Source organism: Saccostrea echinata, unplaced genomic scaffold (assembly GCF_033153115.1).
Source record: "Saccostrea echinata isolate AGI-Se365-2 ecotype Australia unplaced genomic scaffold, CSIRO_AGI_Sech_v1 ptg000045l, whole genome shotgun sequence".
NCBI lineage: Eukaryota > Metazoa > Mollusca > Bivalvia > Ostreida > Ostreidae > Saccostrea > Saccostrea echinata.
Genome location: NW_026889794.1, coordinates 2164501 through 2186691, shown reverse-complemented (window position 1 = coordinate 2186691; position 22191 = coordinate 2164501). Strand labels below are relative to the sequence as shown.

Here is a 22191-nt window from a genome sequence, read left to right as displayed (position 1 = left end):
GTTACATGTATTTAGCAGCCACAACATTTTAACCTGAGAATGGGAAGGGGTTATCAGCTTATTTTATAGTCGTCAATTTTATGTATAATTCAGATGCATCTATCTACATATTGTATATTTGTGGTTGAATATGGATGACCTTGACTTGAACTAACCATCCTCATACTAAAAATCTATATTATACATGTACATTAAAAACTCAACTGAGTTAAAGGGCTAACTTACTAGCCACTACCAGTAGGAGTGTGACTCGCTATTTACAGCTAAATATAGTCACTTTAAAACCTGCTACACTACTACTAACTAAGATTTTTGAATTGATTATCTCTATGTCAGTCCTAGTCAAGTACCAGCCATTTCAATTTCTAATTATAAAGTAATTTGACTCCTTAAATGAATATGTAATACAATGAGTCATAGAATCCATAGTTTTATTCAACATAACGAGTATATATACACATGACAATCTTTCAATCATAGATCTAATTAATCCACAAATTGGCCTACAAAACATTGTAAATTTTAATCCATCTTGCAGAATTCCATGATACTCTCATGCCACTATGAAGTCTTATGGTTTAATTTTAAGAGATCTTCATTCATTTTTTTTTTTTACGAAGTTAAGTATGTATCACTCAAAGTGCCACAATTAAATTACTAATTTATCCTGCCACAGGAATGAAATTATCCCATTCTCCCTTAGAGTAGGCAGATTAATTGTTCTGCTAATTACATAGGTGATAATTGCTGTAATTATCTAGCTTAATCACTCATGCTGTCATTATCGCTATCACTAAAATCACTGTCACTGTCAGCTTTCTTCACATCTTCTGGAGGGGCAGGGGCATCAGGGGTACTGAAAAATATTTATAATTATAGAGTCCTAGTCTTAAAGAAACTCAGAAAAATCAAGATTAAAAGCAAAGATGAGAATTCTAAACCAGGTAATGATTCATCTAAATTATTACTTTTGAGAAAATATAGACACTTTACTGTAACAATCAACCAACTGGGAAAATGGTTAGAATTAGATTTATAAGAAACTTTAATTTAGATTGAAATAGAGAGAAAAATATAAAATAGAAAATAAAAGCAAGGTGATGTTTTCAACTTGAAAATAATTGATAAACTTTACTTTTGAGTGCAAGTAAAATGCTTCAGTGGGTAAAAAAAATTGACACATTGTCATGCTATCAAATCAACTCATTCAAAAAAGGGAACTTACTCTAGGAAATTTGGATCGAGTCCTTCTGCTCTCATTTTGTTTTTAACTGCAGGTTCTGGTACTCCCTAGTGCAAAAGATAAATGTCTAATATAACAATACAGCTTTTACAAGTATGTTATCTTCAATAAATACCAAATAATATATATTAAGTGAACATATAAACATATAAGTGTGATTAGATTTTCTATTGTAATAGCAATTTCAGGTGAAAAAAATAAAACAAACAATAAATGAACCAAAATTCAAATGAGTAAGCACATTCAAGGACTTTACATTGAAAAAAAAATGGCTCAACTAAAGGTACTCAATCTTTTTTTTTTTTGTTGTTGTTGTTTAACATGACTATGACCATGGATCTTACCACTTGTAACATTTTGAAGAATTTAGCATATCTAGAATCTTTGGACACAGGATTAGAAGGCTTCTCTTCCTCTGGGGGTGGGGGTGGGGGAGCCTCATCCAGAGTGGACTAAAATTACAGAAAACATTGCACAGTGATGGTCATTTACAAAATACGAAAAAAAAATTCTGAGTACTCCAGACTATTAGAAAACATTTTCCATAAAATGAATATATGTGTACCTTTTCGAAAATAATTTCTTTGAAATATTTTTTATACAGTATTTTATCGGCAAACTGGACAGTAATCATTGAGACACCTTAAGTGCCTGATAGAACCCCAACTTACAGGTGGAGGTGGTGCTCCAGGGGCAGGTGGAGCTGATGGGGTCCCTGAGGTGGAGACTGGAGTGTTTGAGGCTGCTGGTGGGGCAGATGTGGTGCTGCTAGTTGGAGCAGTCACACTATCAAGCCCAGGAATTGAAGACAACTAAAAATTACACGAAAAGTCAAAATTGCTTAATGCGGTTACCCATTTGTAATGTAATATTGATTTATCATGCTGCTAAGTTGTATCTGATCATAAAATTATTATGTTTTTTCATTCATGTTATCTAAGATTTCATTAATATAAGACAACAAATAAAATAGGCAGAAAACAGTACTTTAATCTTTTATAATAGAATGACTTGGTGGAAAAAAAATGAAAATTAATAATTATTAAAACATTATCAAACACCATACAAGATCTGTTCCCATTTTTTGGGGAGTTATATACCTTTGTTTCCAGGAGACTAAGTGTAATTTCCAGATTTTGTATCCTGTTAGACAGATGCTCTAGTTTTTCCTCGCATACACAGGAGAATTGGTTAAGGAAGCTTGCTGTGTGGGTGATGAAATGATTGATGAAAGCAATAGTTCTTTTCTGTTGAATAGCTTCAACCTGTGGAAAAAAAAAAATCGTATATTCATAGTTTACTGTTACATATTATGTATTTGAATTCTGGTTACCCAGTCTATGAATGCATTCAGAATCCATTACCATACATCTAGTACTTAGTTTAGCATGTTCAAAATCTTGTATAAATTTAGATCATGTACAATTTGCATAGACAAAATAAAATCCCAGGGAATCAACAAGATTGAAGATGATAAACATAACCTTGTTAAAAATGGTAAATCAAGAGAGAGATAACTCTCGACACTTCTGTACCCAGAATTTGAAGACACGCACAGATTACATGTATGTGATTGATTTTTATGGAATTTTGCTCCCAACAGACCTTCCAAAATATTTCTTTTAATTAATTTCTATTTCATTCAAATAAACCAATTACACTAAATAAAAGGAATTCCATGTTCAGGGAAAAAATCCACTTTAACTTAAGTGTCCAAGATTTAGTAAAAATGTTTAGAAATTAATATGGATACAATCATGCATTTGCCTATTGATGCATGCCCACAAAATTATAGAAAATACTTATAAGAATATCTGCAGGACAAAAATGGTTTTTATCAGAGACATAAATAATAGAGATTTGCAACAAATTTATTTGCCAAAATAGGTGCATGATCCACTGTAACACTATAAGTTACAGGCACTTTTGTGTCTGGGGTCATCCTAGATAGAACGTTCTATCGTTAAAATGATATTGTCCTACAGACCCGGTTTAACGATAGAATTCGTTCCGTGTATTGGCAATGTTGCAAAATAAACACGGGCGATAACTCGAACTCTGTGCATTTTCTATGAACAATCCAGAGAGTTCCGAATGTCAACATGGCATTAAATTTGAAGCGAGGAAAAACGTTGAGAAAATGAGTTGAATTTTCGTATTTATATGGATTATTTTTTAGGTTAAAAGGCATATACAATCTCAAAAAGGTTTGTTATAATAAATTTGGTAGTTATTTTCAGTGCAACTCCTTTTGTATCCTTCAAAATCATTTTGGAGTGGATCCACTCCGATTTGCTACATTGCAAGTATATGGGACGTATTCTAACTGTGGTGAGGGCTTGTCCCGAGACACAGTTAGATTATTCTAACTAGGGTTATCCTAATCTCAGCTGAGAATCGGCTTGGCTAGGTACTTGGACTGACGCCTTCACCAGTGATGCCTTCACTGGTGAAGGTTTCAGTATAAATATCCATCCAAACCGATTCTCAGCTGAGATTAAGGGTCACCCCTCCTATCTCTTTCCAGAAAGGAGGGATATTCCCATACACGTACTTGTGATTTGAATATAGTTTTGAAATTTATCGTCCACTGAGATATTTGTGAAGCCTGAAAAGGTATTAGATATATACATTTAGCATTACCGAAAAGCGAGAACAACATATTGATTTTGATATATTGATTTGATGGATGGGAGACGCCCACTCACATACTTTAAAGCCCAAGCACAAACCGTTTGTATCGGAAACATGAAGCAGGAAAAAATAGAACATTACCTTAATATAGTCTACACCGGATCCCACTAAAGGGAGCCCATCAGCGTCCATGACAGCAACTTAAAAGAAATGATTGTCACAAGACCGTGAGGACATCTCGAATTTCTACTTTCACTTTTACAAATTTTTGACAACTTGTACATAAGTAGTTCGTATTTGTAAAATCAATGATGTAGAATCACGAAATTAGCAAAAACAGCAAGAGATCAATTGAGAACATATTTTTAAAAGTTAAACAAACATAATTCATTTTAGTTCTAAGGACAATTGCACAAAATATTTAGACACGAATATTTGATGGATTGATTACTCTACTTGTGCAAAATCATATTTTTGAAAATATTACAGGAAATGATTGAGAATATTTCAATATCACTAGTTAATCTTAATCTCCCCCCTCAATAAGTGATTATAAATGGCTGATTATGTATCCCTGTATATTATTTTCACTTTTAGGTGTGAGATTCAGTGCGGACCTGCTATACAAAGACCAACTTCCGGCAGGTTTCTGCCAGAGAAACACGAGTACCTAATTTAATGTATATATCCATCTTTCTGAAGCATTAAGACTATCTGTAACTCTTCAACATGGACAGTGAACCGTCGTTGGAGACGGTTGGACAGGCTCTTCATGCTTTGTACAATAATCCAGACGTAAGCGGCAAAGAGAAGGCCTCGGTATGGCTTGGGGAGCTGCAAAGATCAGTAAGTCACCATACTAAAATAGATTAGTTTATTCTATGTGTATAGAGATGATGTAGGAAACGTGACGCATTGTGTTAGGGAGATCCATGTTTTCCATTTGATCAAAGATAGTTATTGTATTTACGTTTTGTGGATTGTCTCCATTCATTTGTTGATTTTGACATATTTTTTTGTAATGTAAATATGTTTCTATTTGCTGTCATTTTTTTTTGCTTCAGGTTTATGCATGGCAGATAGCAGATCAACTCTTGAGGTTACATCAAAGTATGGAATCATGCTACTTTGCTGCCCAAACAATGAGAACAAAGGTAAAATTAATATATATAGCATGGTGTAATTGCTAGGATGAGCACAGCAGCAATTCTGTAAATGATTACACGTAATCTTTCCATTCTATGCAACTTGAATTAGATTCTGCACCTGTACATTGAAAGGTAAAGGTCATGCACAATGTAGACGGTGAGATCATATGCTATAATGATTATTCTTTGAACTTTGGGGAAGCCTGTGTTTAGTAACAGAGCCTATTATTCCTCTAAAAAGCTGTTTATTTTTGTGAAGTTGCAAATAAATTTAATTTAAAGTAAATATACATAGAAAGTTATGATATTAAAAGTTTTATTTTCAATTTGTGACCAGGTTTGTTATGTATGTTTCCTTGTTTTTTTAAGATCCAGTACGCCTTCCATGAGCTTCCCCCAGCTTCCCACAATGTAAGTCTTAGAACATGTACTATTTCTACAGAGCTATAAATATATAGTTGACCTAGTATTATTCTCAGTACCCCCAAGATTATTTAGTTATGAATGAGAATAATTTTTACTGAGTTGGTTTTGTCTCTAGATGTTATAAGTTATACTGATTAAGCTCATAGATGTTGGTCCATCCCCAGTGTCACAACATCAGGGGTCCTGAGTCTACTCCTGACAAGTTTCATTCGATATTATACAGGCTGACTGCAGCAATGTCTTTTGGGGAAATTTCAAATCTTGATTGTTTTTCTTATCTCTCAACCACTCACATTAAACCTTTTGGTGACAAACCACCTGTAACGTGCATTGAGATGTCAACTGCTTACTTTCTGTTAATACATTTTATATCAACTTATGAAAGCCTAGATATTATTGGTGCTTCTCAATGAGAGAAGCAAGCCTATAGAATATTGAATGAAATTTGTCAGGGGTCCAATAGACACAAGTGGACTCAGGACCCCTGACGATATTAGGATGATTTTGGTCATGAAGCTGTCTACATAAACTTAATACATTTCTCTTTTGAGTATGATGTAGACATTTATATGCTTACAACTTACAATAAAAAGTTCATGATCTAAATACCTTTGTGTATGTTGATACAAAAAACCCAAAACAACTCTGCACTTTCTTACCTCTATTTGACAGTCTTTGAGAGATTCCTTGATAGAACATGCTGGAAAAATTAATGCTGAAACACAGCCAGTTATTGTAACTCAGGTAGGCATTTCAACATTTTAGAAACATTGCTTTCATTTTAATTTCCTTTGGAAAACTTGACTTATCAGTATACAAGCATCAGACTTATATATGCTTCTTTTTTTCCCATTTAGTTGAGTTTGGCCTTGGCTGATCTTGCTCTACAAATGGCTTCCTGGAAAGATGCTGCATTAGACCTTATTCATAAGTAGGATTTCATTATTTTTTTTTATTATCACTTTTGCAAGGATAAAAACCCCCCACTTACTCTACTACAAGGAATCTGTTTAAATACTTGTACCTCTTCTTGTAACCATTTTCATTGTGACTTTAACTTAAGGATCTTTTTTTTATCCCAATTATATATAAACATGTACTAATTCAGCAATTAATATTTAACAGATTCGGCAGTAACCAACACCAGCTTCCATTTTTGTTAGAGGTTCTTACTGTGTTACCAGAAGAGGTAAGGTCCTTTGATGTCTCCTGTTGACTGGTAACCTTTACATCTACACGAGGAGGAATGCTGTCCAGACAATTTTCAACTGCTGAGACATGCATATCCTATAGCACTGTTCACTGAAGTCTTCTTCTATATAACCTTCTGCAGTCGTTACAAGCAAAAAAACCTTTTTTTTTATTTTCAAAGGCAGTAGATTGAATGCAGACATGCTTGAATCACCTTTATTTTTTTCCCTCTTTAGGTAAACAGCAGATCATTAAGGCTGGGTGCAAATAGAAGAGAAGAGATAACTAAAGAATTACTCAAGGCATCACCCATGATGCTACAATTGTTGGTAAGATCTTAGATTATCCTCTATAGTACATAATCTTGGTAATTGCAAGATACAGTATTGCACATTGTCTTTGATTAATTTTCATAAAGCGCTGTGTGAAGTACATTGTAATTTGTATCAAAATTAGCATAAAAACTACATATTTTTACCTTCAAGAATTTTAGAAGATGTTAAAAAAACCCAATATTTCTAAAATCTAGCATTCTTACATGTATATTCTCTCTGTCAGCCACTCCCTCTTTCCCAATTCAAAAAAAGAAAGAAAATGTTAAGCTGGTCTTTGTGTTTTACAGACAGCTGTGATTGAAGACACAACTTGTGATGAGAAGAACCAGATTCGGGTTTTCCGGTGTCTCGGTAGTTGGTTCAGTCTTAATGTTGTTCCTGAACCAGATATTGTGAACAGCAAACTGCTGACAGCACCTTTTCATGCAATGGTATGTGGGTTTGTGTTATTATCATTAAAATTTTCTAGCTCTTTTTCCTTAAGAAGTTGACTTACAATGCAGCTAGAAAGTAAAGACATTATTAGTTACTGACACTATATGTTTGTAGGCCAACACTAGCTGTCCCAATATGCTCCATGAAGCCGCTGCTGACTGCATCGTTTCTGCTCTGTATTCCTGTTACAACTGTCAGGTAAGAATTAGTCTGATTATCCACAGTTGTAAGAAAAAATACGCTAGCTGTTATGAAAACTTTTATGTATCAGATTTGTTTTTGTTTGTATTTGATGATAATTTGATATTTTGTGTGTGTTTTATCCTTCCTGAGACTAAAGTACAAGTAGTTTATAAAGTAATAGTAAAATTCCTTTGACACATTTTTTCCCTTATTTTTCACCAGGAACAGTTACAGTTGTCCCAGAAGTTGTATCAAGGAGTGGTCACTCTCATGGAACCCTATCACATGTCAGTAGCCACAGAGGATACAGATAAGTAGGTCACTCCTGAAATAGGATACAGATAAGCATGTCATTCCTGAAATAGATCCAAAAAGTGAATAAAACTTGGTATTATTCAAGTAGCTTAGAGTATTGTTGTAAACATTTTACTTTTTTGCCAGAGAATGTTATGCATGTCATTTTAGTGAAACTATTTATTGAAATAATTTAAAATTGTATATTAAATACTATAATATGGAGGTTTAGGCTACATAAATTTAATTCTCTGGTTCTCAGGCCAATTTTCTCCAAAACAGATGTGGGTGGGAGGCTTTTTTTTAATCATTTATTGGCGATAAAGTAGATGAGGGAGGTATTTTTTATACCTGAATTTCCTATACAATTATGATAAAAATTCTTTGTTCATGATATACTTTCCATGTCTGATCAATTGGTTTGCATTATCCATTGTTTATCAATGTGTGAACATCGTAGGCGTTATCTTCAAGTGTATTTTTAAATGAAGAAGCCAAGTTCTCTTTGAAAATGGCTACTGGAAGCAATATTCGAGTACTAAACTATGAGAAAACGAGGGCGGAACTTTTTTTTCGGATTGGTCTCTGCAATACCAACTTTTTATCTTATCAAAAATACGATAAAATATGGAATGCGGCTACCTCAAAACAGATGTGTGCGGGCCTGAGAACTGTCATTTCAATTTTATGTAGCTTTAGGAATCCTTGTTTAAGGGTTGAAAGTGTAATTAAGTGTTGATATTTATTATATTTTTAGATCTATGAATTACTGTAGAGTGTTCACAGAGCTGGCAGAGACATTTTTGGAACCAATGGTTTCCACTCCAAATCATGTAGGTTGATATCAGTCTTTCAGAATTTCACAAAGTCAAAGCTTAACTTTTTGAGGGTTTAAGTGAACAATGTTATGAATTATCTTCCTGTTACAATTCTATAAGAATTCACAGACTATAAACTTAATTTATTTACGTAATTTCATGGTAGGTAAATTTTTAAATGTAAATGTTTTTCAGGGACTTGGAGATCTAAGTGTACTTGAACTTCTTTTAACCTGTGTTGGACATCATTTATATGAGGTAAGATTCCATATGATAAACTCTATAATATTTCACTATTACTTTTAAACCGAATAATGACCAATTTTTTACGTCCTTGAAAATAATTTTGTAAATATTTTCAGTTAAGTCTTATGATTGGAAAGAACACAAAGTCTGTTTAAATTCTCTTTTTGATATCTAAAGTACTTGGGAATAAGACATGTCTGTATTTAAAATGTGATGATGATTTTAAGTGAAAAATATCCTTGATTGTAGCTGCTGAATTTACATGTATGTTGGATTATTCTTTAGGTTGGAGAAATCTCATTTAATTTTTGGTACAGACTGTCAGAGGAATTATATCAAAGAAGTGTACAAGAGATCACGGATGTATTTAAACCCTATATACAGAGATTAATCGTAGCACTTTGTCGGCACTGTCAAATTGAACCAGACCATGTACGTATGACAAATATCATATTTAAATTGGCTACTGCGAAAATTGATTCTCATTTAAATTTTCTTGTATCAAGTCAATTTTACAGTATGTTGTTCATGTATTATGTCAATTATGCAGCAATTGAGCATCCCTTTGCATTTTGCTATTAATTATAAATTAAAAGTTATCTTCAGTGATACAGTTCTCTTGAGTAATACAGGAAATCTCTGTTTTGCAGGAAGGGATACCTGATGAGAATGATGATTTTGGAGAATTTCGATTAAGAGTTTCAGAATTAATCAAAGATGTTGTATTTATTGTTGGATCTTCACAATGTTTTACTCAGGTTAGTTATCATTTATAAAAGTATTCTGTGGTACAATAGTAGCCAAAGCTGGCATATAACCTTTCAGAAACTTTATTTGGCACCAGTACTAGAAAGCTTTACTACTAGTTCATTTAAGAAATGAATTTCATTTTTGAAGATTCATGAGGACATGAACTACGACGCTTCACGCCGGCATATTTCATGAAGCGCGTTAGCGCTTCATGATAAATATGCCGGCGTGAAGCGTTGTAGTTCATGTACCTCATGAATTTTCAAAAATGAAATTCATTTCTTATATTTACATTATTTTTCTGATGATTTGCCACAAATAACACCATTCAACTGTCATTTTTAAAGCAAAACAGTCTGCACTATAGTTTTGACGTCAAGCAAGGTATTATGACGTAACAATGGAGATATTCATGCTCATTCATGGTAAATATGCCGGCGTGAAGCGTTGTAGTTCATGTACCTCATGAATTTTCAAAAATGAAATTCATTTCTTATATTTACATTATTTTTCTGATGATTTGCCACAAATAACACCATTCAACTGTCATTTTTAAAGCAAAACAGTCTGCACTATAGTTTTGACGTCAAGCAAGGTATTATGACGTAACAATGGAGATATTCATGCTCATTCATGGTAGTTCATGAGAAAATGAACTGTATTCTATTTTGTAAAGAATCATAGGGGAAATTTATTGGAAATGTAAATATATTTCAATGACTTTCAGCAATGAAATTTTAATGCATAGGTAATCTCCAATATGAATGATTTGAAAGAAGTACTTTTGAAAATAAGAAATGAAAATGTCTATCATGTATTGGACTTGTATTGTAATTTTTATTTTGATAGATGTTTGAGAATATTAAAAATCAGACTGAGAATACATCATGGGACGTGATAGAAGCTTCCTTGTTTGTTATGACAGCTGTGGCCAAAAATCTCTTACCGTAAGTAACGACAAATTTCAGTAAGTAATGACAAATCTCAGTAAGTAATGACAAATCTCAGTAAGTAACAACAAATCTCAATGAGTAATGACAAATCTAAGTGTGAGTAATGACAAATCTAAGTGTGAGTAATGACAGATCTCAGTAAGTAACAACAAATCTCAGTGAGTAAAGAGAAATCTGAATTAGTAATGACAAATCTCAGTAAGTAACAACAAATCTCAATGAGTAATGAAAAATCTCAGTAAGTAACAACAAATCTCAGTAAGTAACAACAAATCTCAATGAGTAATGACAAATCTCAGTAAGTAAAAACAAATCTCAGTAAGTAACAATAAATCTCAGTGAGTAATGACAAATCTCAGTAAGTAACGAAGAATCTCTGAGTAATGACAATTCTCGGTAAGTAAAAACAAATCTCAATGAGTAATGACAAATCTCAGTAAGTTATGAAAAATCTCAGTAAGTAATGACAAATCTCTGTAAGTAATGACAAATCTCAGTAAGTAATGGCAAATCTCAGTAAGTAATGACAAATCTCAGTAAGTAAAAACAAATCTCAGTGAGTAATGACAAATCTCAGTAAGTTATGACAAACCTCATTAAAGTAATGACAAATCTCAGTAAGTAATGACAAATCTCAGTAAGTAACGACAAATCTCAGTAAGTAATGACAAATCTCAGTGAGTAATGACAAATCTCAGTAAGCAATGACAAATCTCAGTGAGTAATGACGAATCTCAGTGAGTAATGACAAATCTCAGTAAGTAATGACAAATCTCAGTAAGCAATGACAAATTTCAGTGAGTAATGACAAATCTCAGTAAGTAATGACAAATCTCAGTGAGTAATGACAAATCTCAGTAAGCAATGACAAATCTCAGTGAGTAATGACAAATCTCAGTAAGCAATGACAAATCTCAGTAAACAATGACAAATCTCAGTGAGTAATGACAAATCTCAGTGAGTAATGACGAATCTCAGTGAGTAATGACAAATCTAAGTAAGTAATGACAAATCTCAGTAAGCAATGACAAATCTCAGTAAGTAACAACAAATCTCAGTAAGTAATGACAAATCTCAGTAAATAATGACCGTATGCTATGAGGACAGGGAATGATTTTAAGTAATGACAAACCAGATAATACAGAAAAACACACACACAGCAAAAATGCTTATATATGTAATGAATTCACACTTATAGCAAAGTGATTTTTATTCCCTGTGGTTTTAAAGATATTGTGAACTGAATGGATATGATTAATCAAAATTACAGTTAAACTATCATTAACTTAGCAAGTGCAAATGTGTCATCTACTTTAACTTCTGTATGTTTTTTTTAATTTATGGTATACGGTATGTATAATCATGCATTTATTTCACAAGGTATTAAATATTGTCTGTATACATTTTTTAGGGATGAAAATGACATTGTACCACAGGTTGTAAAAGCTGTTCTGTCCATGCCCCATACAGCTCACCTGGCCATAAGGTACACAAGTATCAAACTGTTTGGAGAGCTGTGCGAATGGGCAGAAAAACATCCAGAATTCCTAGGTAAACTTTTTACTTCTCATAACTTGAAGCACTGTTCAACATATCTATGTGTGCTACAGTAGAATATAAAAAGGTGTTTCAGGAAGTCCTCTGAGGTTTCCAGACTATGTTAATATGGTCAAGGGACTCCAAACTTAGGACATTTACATGTAGAATACTTTTTACAAGATTTTTTTAGGCTTACAATCCATTTGAAAGATGATGTATTGACAATACATAGGGAAATGATTGCTCATTGGAATGTTGTTTTTTCAGATCCCATTCTACAATTTCTGTTAGCTGGCCTGCAGGAAAAAACTCTGTCAACAGCAGCAGCCAATTCATTACAGAGCATTTCAACAACGTGTCGAGAACAAATGGTCAACCATTTCCAGGGCTTGGTGCAAATTGTGTCGGCTCTGGAAACTTTCCAGCTCTCCAATGATGCTGCTATTGGTCTTCTTAAAGGTGATTTTTTTTCTGAAATAGATACATGTAAAACCCATATAGTACAAACACAGATATAGTGAATTTATGGATATATAGCAAAGTTTTTTGGGACCCCTGGCAAAATTCTTAACAACATTCATTGTTAAATTTATGGTTATAACGAACTCTGATATAACAAATTGAACTGATTTCTTGTCACATAAAGTTAAAAATAACGAAATTTACATCTCTTGTGAATTTTTACGATCTAAAAAATTTATTCAAATAGTAGTCAAATTTGAAAGAAAATGTGTATATTGCTAATTCACTTATATTTGTTTTAAAGAATTCATTATACAGATACAACAAGTTAGGGAAATACATGTATCTAATAAGTAAATTCACAGGTCCCAAGAACTTTGCTATAACTGCTTACTGTATTTACTCCTCTTGCAAGAATAAGTGCATATGTTTAGGAATAAAATCGAAATATACATGAAATAATGCATTGTTTAAATGAACTCTAATTAATTTAACAGTGGTATTCAATTTTCTGATGTGTCCTAACTTTGTTTATAAAAACCTTTCTTTCATCTTTGAAGGAACAGCAACAATTTTAGCACAATTTCCACATGATAAGATTGCAGATGGTTTACGACAACTATGTACATTTCAATTACTACCTCTATCAAAAGTAAGACATTTACTTCAATATACAGCTAAACTTCGAAATCTCGAACACGGATATCTCGAATACCCCGGATATGTCGAAGTAAGGCCGCGGTCCCGACGAAATTTGCTTTATAAATGATTAAAATAAACCCCTCTATGTCGAACACAGTAATGTCGAATACCCCGGTTATCTCGAAGTAAAGTTGTGTACCCATTCATTAAAATCACATGCGTTATCTCGAAGTCAGGATAATTTTCCGCACTGATGATCAAGTCCGTTAGGTAAACTGGACGCTCTATTGATAACACCCACCTGTCTGTCACGCACGGGTTACCTGTGTTCCTGTGATCAACAAATAATAGCGCGATAATTATATGAAGTGTATGTATGGCTTACCCTGATTTTAATTATGCAAGCCAAGGTTGTGTGTATTGGTCTAATGCATACGCGTGGATGACACGTGGATGACACGTTGTTATGTGGCTTGGGTACGTTTATCTTGATAATCGCTATTTAATGCTATGTGAAATATGCGGGCATACATAGTTTATACATATGAAAGTGAAAATCATAAACATCGAAGTAAAACAAAATTCTTGTAATTTAATGCAATTAGAATTTATTTTTCCTATATGAGCGTGCAGAATTTACAATCGTCCGTACACACCATCATGTGAGCATGTGTCGCAGTAAAAACTAGTGTCCTGTGATTCAGTGTTGTTCTGTTGTTAGACAAAAGTGTGTGATTTTTCTTTTGCATTTGATTTTATTATGGTTAAAATAATTTTCTTTTAACTGATTATACATGTATGAACATGTTTTTCTTATAAAAGAAAATGTATATTTCGTTTTCGTTATTCTGACAGCGACCGGTTTTAAATTTACAATGCATAGGCGATATCCGGTTACGTATACATGGGAAACGATGCTAGCTGTTGACATGCCGCGTTGGTAGAAAGATCATACTTATGTGCATATTATACAAAGTTTTTTTATCTTATGGATTATAAAGAGGATGTAAAAATCTTTTTATTGCTAAACACATGTACATGTTTATTAAAGAAATCGTATACAGAATTTCAAACAAGAAGGAATTTGACATGTTTTTACTATGAAGTACATGTTCACTTCACTAAGTTTATTTGAAGTTCATTTGAATTATAACCCTCGATATGTCGAACCCCCGGATATCTCGAAGTTCATCAACGGTCCCGTCAACTTCGAGATAACGAAGTTTAACTGTACATATACATTTATTTCATCAACATAAAGATAATTCTCTTTTCCTATCTTTCTACATTAATTTACCATTTAAGCTAAATCATGATAATTTTTTTTTTAGAAAACGTCGTACAATTACATGGTATACATGTGTGTATCCTACAGATGGCATATAAAACAATTTTACATTTTTCAGTTAATAGCAGAACCAGTTAATAATCCAAAACAGGGTAGCCCTCACGATCCCACAAAGTGGCTAGATCGTCTTGCAGCTATCTTCAGGTAAAGAGCCACATTTTCCATCTAAGTCATGATTTATCATTCAAATTGTGATAGGGATCATTTTCACATACATTTAGTTTAACACGTTTTGCACTTAATTTGCATTTCAATGGATTTTTTTTTTTTTACCAAAAATTTGAGATATTGATCTTATGTTTGTTAAGACATACATGTGTATATAGTGATTGTCAGTGTTTTGAATTTGTTTTAGATATGTGAATCCCAAAGTATCAAATGGTCAAGTTCATCCCTGTAAACCAGTTATACAAGAGGTTTGTTATTTAAGTTGGTCATAGAACCTTGATGTAATGTTAAATCCCATGATTTAGTATAGATAAGTTTAGGTGTTAATTAAAGATTAAATCATGTTTATAGTATCTGTGTAATCAATGCCTTTTGAAACCTGTGCTGAGTGACTTTTCATCACTAAATTGCCCAGAAAGACCTACTGTACTGTACTTCTGAATATAAAGTGTAGTTTTTCCCAGAGTAATAAATTCTTCTGTGATTATGTTATCTGTAAGATAATTTTTGACGGGTGTATTTTCCTCTTTCAGCAGGTTTGGCCAGTTCTCTCTCAAGCTTGTGATAAGTATCAGGGGGATGTCCGAATCACCGAGAGGTGCTGTCGATGTATTCGGTTTGCAATCCGGTGTTTAGGACGGCAGTCAGCAGATCTACTTACCCCACTCGTTAGTCAGGTAAGGGAAGCAAGTGACCATCACAGGGAAAAAAGAAGTGATAATCTGCAGGATCTTCAGAGAAAAAAAATTTTGGTTTAGTTCATAATTGTGAAAAACGCAGAACTACAGTAAAACCATGTTATCTCAAAGGCAGTTGGACAGAGAACAACTTTGAGATATCCAATAATTTGAGATGTTGCAGTTAAAATACACTGTCCGTAAACAAAAAGTCATTATGTCTTTCAACTCACTACGATATATCCATGCTATTCAAGATATGGATGTTCTAGACAATGATGTTTAACTGTATATATATAATATAATTGACCATGTATTTTCTGGTGTTACATGTAGTAGAACATCAGACACATTTTTGAAATGTTGAACACTTTACTTATGATATAAGCTGAAGGCATCTTTGAATGAAAATGTAATTTTAAGGGGAAAAAAATGCAAAAACAATGGACATTATTGTATATTTTAAGTATACAATGAATATATAGTAGTCTTATGTTTCAGATGGTCACATTATACCAGGCCCATCAGCACTCGTGTTTCCTGTATCTGGGCAGTATTTTAGTGGACGAATATGGAATGGAGGCTTCCTGTCAGCCTGGACTTTTACACATGTTAGAGGTACACTGTATAAATATAGTACATGTTCTGAATCCCTATCTATAAATACAAAACCAAGTATGACTGTGGAAGGGGTTTGCTCTGTAATGAACATTGTCTAAGCAGTAAATCTGTAGCTTTCTTATACATTACATTTAAAAATCAACACTGACGACAATATGAAATTAAATACACCCTTCAAATTTTTTTTAATATATTTAATGTAAATGTACCTTAACTACTGACTGTTTCAGAAAATTTAAGACAAGAGACCTGAGTGTATATATAATTCCTACATGTAGTTAATGGATTATTTTCAAATCTTTCAGGCTTTCTGTGTGCCAACATTTAAATTATTAGAAGAACACAATGGTCTAAGAAACCATCCTGACACTGTAGATGATCTATTTAGACTGTGTTTAAGGTAACTATTATCTCCCTCTTAGGAATAAGAATAATTTTTTTCTTGATTGGCTAAAGAATAGAGGAATTACTTTTAATATCTTATTGATTGACAATTTTATTTGAAAATGAAAGTAGCAAGAATTTTTTTTTAAATATTTGGTTTTTAGATACAAAATGTAACTTATTGTTAAAGAAGATTTTAAGGCTGATAGATATACGGCTTTATACGTTTACATATTTATGATATACATTTATTTCTTTGACAGATTTATACAGCAGGCACCGGTGGCATACATACAATGTGGAATGGTAGAGCCTATCCTTCGATGTGCAATAGCTGCTTGTTCACTGGACCATAAAGAAGCCAATGCTTCAGTGATGAAGTATTTATCAGACTTCTTAACGTGTGCAACAAAGAAAGACGTAAGCTGTATTTTAAAATTTTTTTATACATCTGGTCTCTTGACATTGATTTTTGACTCCTCTTTGTTTATAAATTTTAGTGAATTATAGGAGAATTTGACATTTTTAAATGTCTTAAGTATACAGAGTTTATATTATCTCATGTAACCTTGACTTTGGTCTTTAAACGTTGCATGTTTAAGACAAAACCAGTTTTCTACAAAATCTGGTTTTCTCTTCATTGTGCATAAAAAATAAAATCAGCTTCGAAAAGTCATACACTAATTGCTGTTTCTTATAACAAATATGTGGCTTAAATGTGTATGTGATTCATTGAATAGCATTTGCGTGTATGTTTATTTTCAGGAGAAGGATGATTTTCCGTTAAGACAAAAGGCAGTTAAGACCCTTCTAAATGACCATGGACAAGCCTTAGTTCATGCATTAATCAATGCTTGCATATTTTGTTTACCAACTTTCATGACAACAGATTTTGGAGAAGTTATATTTGAAATTATGAAAATAGACAGACCAGTAAGTATTCATAGTGCCTTTTCAATTTGTTCCATCAAGTTTTTTTTATAACTATTCATCCCAGTTTTTATTTTTCATGGACAGTTCAAAGTTTAAAAACATGCATGCGAAAATATTTTTTTTCTTTTTAGCATATACATGTATATTCAATTGTTTTATATAAAATCGTATTTCGTTTTCCATTTGTCATATAATTTTCCTTTGGAGATAAATGATAAATAATTGTTGTAGATGTTTTGTCGCTGGTTGGAGACAACGTTGAAGGCCCTGCCAACATCCAGTAGTGGTGGTGCTGTGACAGCAACACATAAACAACTGACTGACTTCCATAAAGCCGTCACCAGGTAACTATACCACAAAACCACACAAAAACAACTGACTGACTTCCATAAAGCCGTCACCAGGTAACTATACCACAAAACCACACAAAAACAACTGACTGACTTCCATAAATCCGTTTCCAGGTAACTATACCACAAAATCACACAAAAACAACAGACTGACTTCCACAAAGCTGTCACCAGGTAACTATACCACAAAACCACACAAAAACAACTGACTGACTTCCATAAAGCCGTCACCAGGTAACTGTACCACAAAAACACACACAAACAACTGACTGACTTCCATAAAGCCGTCACCAGGTAACTGTACCACAAAAACACACACAAACAACTGACTGACTTCCATAAGGCCGTCACCAGGTAACTATACCACAAAACCACACAAAAACAACTGACTGACTTCCATAAATCCGTTTCCAGGTAACTATACCACAAAATCACACAAAAACAACTGACTGACTTCCATAAAGCCGTCACCAGGTAACTGTACCACAAAAACACACACAAACAACTGACTGACTTCCATAAGGCCGTCACCAGGTAACTATACCACAAAACCACACAAAAACAACTTACTGACTCCACAAAGCTGTTAACAGGTAACTATACCACAAAACCACACAAAAACAACTTACTGACTCCACAAAGCCGTCACCAGGTAACTATACCACAAAACCACACAAAAAAAACTGACTGACTTCCACAAAGCCATCACCAGGTAACTATACCATAAAAACACACACAAACAACTGACTGACTTCCACAAAGCAGTCACTAGGTAACATTACCACAAAGCCACACACAAACAACCGATTTCCACAAAGCATTCATAAGGTAACTTTACTACAAACCACACACAAACAACTGACTGACTTCCATAAAGAAGTCACCAGGTAACTTTACCACAAAACCACACACAAACAACTGACCGACTTCCACAAAGTGGTCACTAGGTAACTTTACCACAAAATAAACATGAACAACTGACTGACTTACCACAGAGCAGTCAACAGGTACATGTTAATGAAATGGAAGAAAACGTGTATGTTGTATTTGATGGAATAATTTTGCAAAGCTTTACAAAAACAGAGAAAAATTTAAAATTGCACATTAATGATATGTTATACAGAGTTTTTACTGATGAACATTATTATCTAAAGTGTAATTTTATTTTAATCACAGTGCAGAGAATTACAAGGAGGTGTCCCAAGCATTGAGAGACTTTGCCCGACTGTATAGATGAGACCCTAGATAGCTAGTCCCTCGTATGAAGTTCAAAACTGCGACTAGTCCCCCCTCCTCAAGAGCTAGCTGTGATCCCCTGCTTTTACTCTGTTGCCTCCTTGTGTTGTGATCAAATTCTACTCACCTCACATCGTCCGAGCCAAGTTAAAAGCAACCTCAGCAGTGAGATTACATGCCACGTCGTATTTATTGTCATAACTCATGTCCCCACATCCTTGTGAATTTAGACATTTTACTGGGTGTCCATTCAACATGTAGGACACCAGTGCATTGTACTTGTGTCATGTTTAGAAGATCTGTGGAGCCCTTTCTGAACAAGTAATCTGTTTTTAAGATAATTTGTTATGGAACAATTCTGTTCTGATATTGATGGGCCACCAGATTATTTTTTATTTGCAACAAAGTTGTGACAATCACTGTGAAACTTAAACGTAGCTCTAAGTCAGCTAAATCATAGTACTCCGACATGAATATTACTCTTGTTTATTTAAAATTAATTGCAAAATCAACTTCATTAAGAGGTTGCTAATTAAGGCCGTGTGCCTTAGGCTGACAGGGTCATGTGACCTACATGCGGTGATTATAATTGTTTTTTTGATTATGATCAGTATTTTCCTTTCAAGTATGCCTCTTTCTTCTGCAATGTGTTCATTTTGGTGCTTTTTTTTTATTTTGATGTTGCAAACGAAATGTTGAATGAGCTCTTGATCTGTATTAGGCATTATTTTTTCGGTGTCCATGTACCTAAGTCTGGGTAGTCATAGACTGATGTTATCTGTGTATTTTTACAAATTGTGTGTATGCATAATTATTTTTTGCAAGTACCTGTGTGTGTTAGATGTGTTATTATCTATGAAAGTTGAAAGTAGTAATCACAGTTTATCTGTAAAACATACATGTATACATGTACCTTTATCTTGTATGCTGGTAAAAATATCAACTGCCACACGAGTCAAGTTAAAATTTTATAACTAAGGTTGAAAACTTAGACACTTAAGTATCTACAGTAACAGCTTCAGTTCTAGACAGGGGTCAATTATGTACCTATATGTACCTCCTAAGTACATGCACTACCGAGATGAAAGACAATTCCCTCAACTTTACTGTTTTTTACAGCATGAACAAAAAGGTTTATTAATGAATAACAATATTTAAGAGAGGGAGGGTGAAGCAATCCATAATCTGTTGTACTAATGACATTTACAGTGTATGTACATGTATGTCACACCTGAATCTTTTCTATGAAGTGTGTTATTTTAACATGAGAATAAACTGTTTGATATTTAGAAATCCAATCAGTCTTGGAACTTTTACAGATTTGGTTTCAAGAAAGCCATTCAAATGCTATAAAATAAGTCTTGTAAAATAAAAAGGATACCATATATTTTTTTCTAATAGGAATTTAAGATTTATGAGTTTTTTTCCCCCTATTTTTTTTTAACTTTTAGAAAACTTATTATAGCAAAGTAATAAAGCATTTATAGAACAGTCAAGAAAAAAAGTATGACATTCACTTTTTTCCCTGGTTGAGTTAAAAATACATGTATTTATCCCATGTTTGTATGTTTTTTCTTAGACATAATTCAATATTATGAGAGTCTATACTTGAAAGAAATGATACAAAAACAGTATTTGTCTTGGAAAAGTAAACCCTGTCAAATTGTGATGACAAATTTAAACAAATTTACCCCAGAAAGGAGTCATAACTTTTGATTTTTTTAAATTTTTAATGGCATTTGAAAAAATATGTGTGCATTATTTACAAATGAATATTTTCAAATTTTGCAATAATATACCATTATGAGAAAGCTTGTGTGCTCTGGAACATATGCAACAAGTTGCCATAAGCATACATTTAGAGGTGTGTACTTCATTTTTTTAAAAATTATTTATAAAAGAATACTGCATGCATTTAATAGTAAGTACATTATGCATGGAAAAATACACCCTGTCAAACTGTATGACAAATTTTAACAAATTTACCCCAGGTAGGAGTCATAACTTTGATTTTTTGTTTTTGATGGCATTTAAAAAAAATATGTATTATTCTAAAAATGAAATGTCACTCAAGCTAAAATATGTATTTAAGAATGGAATTAATGTTTTGAGCAGTGGAGTAAGAGTATATAGATATAGATTTTTCCAGAATTAGATTAGTATGATTTTTTTTAAAAAGAAAAACAGGAGAGTGCAGTTTTTCAGAAGTAGTTGCTTGTGCAAGACAAATCATTTTATAATAATTACTATTTGTTGTTTAGATACTAAAATTCTAAGAGTTTGATTAACAGCCCAGATTTTACACTTTTGATATTGGGTAAAATGATCTGAGAAAAGTATGTCTAGTAAAATTTATTTTGAACATGTATTTCAAAATTAAACACAAACAAGTATTTAAGTTTTTTTTAAGTTGAACACATTTAACACTGCTTTCACATCAAATGTATTCTCTTATCACAGAATTTGATTTAGTTTTTTTCCCTTTAATTGAAAGAAACACATCTTGTCTTCTTTAACTAGTCTAATGTTTGTTTTGTGTTCAATAATGATAAAGAAATTAAATTTTTTATGCCATAATGTTTCAGTATAGAATGAACAAAATTTTACTCTTCATTATATTATTATAAATTTTTTGTACCAAAATGAGTAACACATCAAGGTGAACACATGTTTCTTCTTAAAAAGATATTGACTGTTAACATACAACAAGTCATATTAAAAATTTTTCTTTCCATAAATTTTTTAATAAATATTCATAACTATTCAAGGTGCAGTATTGTTTGCAAATAACAACAAAATTTAAAATAGTAGTAGTGTGGTATTGTTTGCCATTTCTTGGCTTCGGTTACATGCATGTAGACATTAAAAAAGGGAAATTTAAATATAAATTATGATTTGCAAATTATAACACTGAAATATTAAAAAGTAGTAGTGATGTTTTGTTTGCCGTTTGTTGGCTTTAATTATGTGGACATATGGAAACTTGAAGTATGAATTATGATTTTGATGCACTTGTTATCAAATATTAAAATGAGTAATATATTATGTTTATTTTTCTTTTTGGGTCATATTTACATTAGACAATGTTTTGTCATTAGCAGTCATATGCATGCTGGTATAAAATCAGGCTATGCTTGCATAATGAAATTGCATTGTGCCAAAGAAGTTGGTGATA

The 22191-nt window shown here is 32.8% G+C and overlaps 2 protein-coding genes across 2 annotated transcripts; one reads left to right on the top strand and one right to left on the bottom strand.

Annotated features, from left to right (window-relative positions):
- Positions 1-413: 413 nt before the first annotated feature.
- Positions 414-4154, bottom strand: LOC133201761 (WASH complex subunit 3-like). Its single transcript, XM_061337556.1, has 6 exons — positions 4019-4154; positions 2344-2508; positions 1915-2055; positions 1588-1695; positions 1226-1290; positions 414-856 (listed from the first exon to the last, which is right to left on the bottom strand). Exons 1-6 carry the CDS (start codon positions 4067-4069, stop codon positions 763-765), a joined length of 624 nt encoding a protein of 207 aa, XP_061193540.1. The 5' UTR covers positions 4070-4154; the 3' UTR covers positions 414-762.
- Positions 4155-4481: 327 nt separating this feature from the next.
- LOC133201758 (transportin-3-like) lies at positions 4482-22059 on the top strand. The gene is made up of 27 exons (XM_061337553.1): positions 4482-4723; positions 4942-5031; positions 5395-5436; positions 6124-6195; positions 6309-6382; positions 6577-6640; positions 6879-6971; positions 7265-7408; positions 7527-7610; positions 7818-7909; positions 8647-8722; positions 8903-8965; positions 9239-9385; positions 9604-9711; positions 10553-10650; positions 12068-12207; positions 12463-12654; positions 13218-13309; positions 14706-14791; positions 15003-15063; positions 15349-15492; positions 15994-16110; positions 16419-16513; positions 16761-16917; positions 17263-17430; positions 17662-17774; positions 18957-22059. The coding sequence occupies exons 1-27, from the start codon at positions 4607-4609 to the stop codon at positions 19015-19017; spliced, it is 2790 nt and encodes a 929-aa protein (XP_061193537.1). The 5' UTR covers positions 4482-4606; the 3' UTR covers positions 19018-22059.
- Positions 22060-22191: the final 132 nt, after the last annotated feature.

Bases quoted from the DNA above. Each gene is read 5' to 3' on its own strand.
- LOC133201761 (XM_061337556.1), bottom strand. From the start codon at position 4,069: ATGGACGCTGATGGGCTCCCTTTAGTGGGATCCGGTGTAGACTATATT. The intron at 1,291-1,587 runs GTAAGATCCATG...CTTTTGCACTAG, and splicing joins TCTTCAAAATGTTACAAGTG to GGAGTACCAGAACCTGCAGT. The intron at 857-1,225 runs GTAAGTTCCCTT...AATATTTTTCAG, and splicing joins CTCGATCCAAATTTCCTAGA to TACCCCTGATGCCCCTGCCC.
- LOC133201758 (XM_061337553.1), top strand. From the start codon at position 4,607: ATGGACAGTGAACCGTCGTTGGAGACGGTTGGACAGGCTCTTCATGCT. The intron at 6,383-6,576 runs GTAGGATTTCAT...AATATTTAACAG, and splicing joins GCATTAGACCTTATTCATAA to ATTCGGCAGTAACCAACACC. The intron at 13,310-14,705 runs GTAAGACATTTA...TACATTTTTCAG, and splicing joins AATTACTACCTCTATCAAAA to TTAATAGCAGAACCAGTTAA.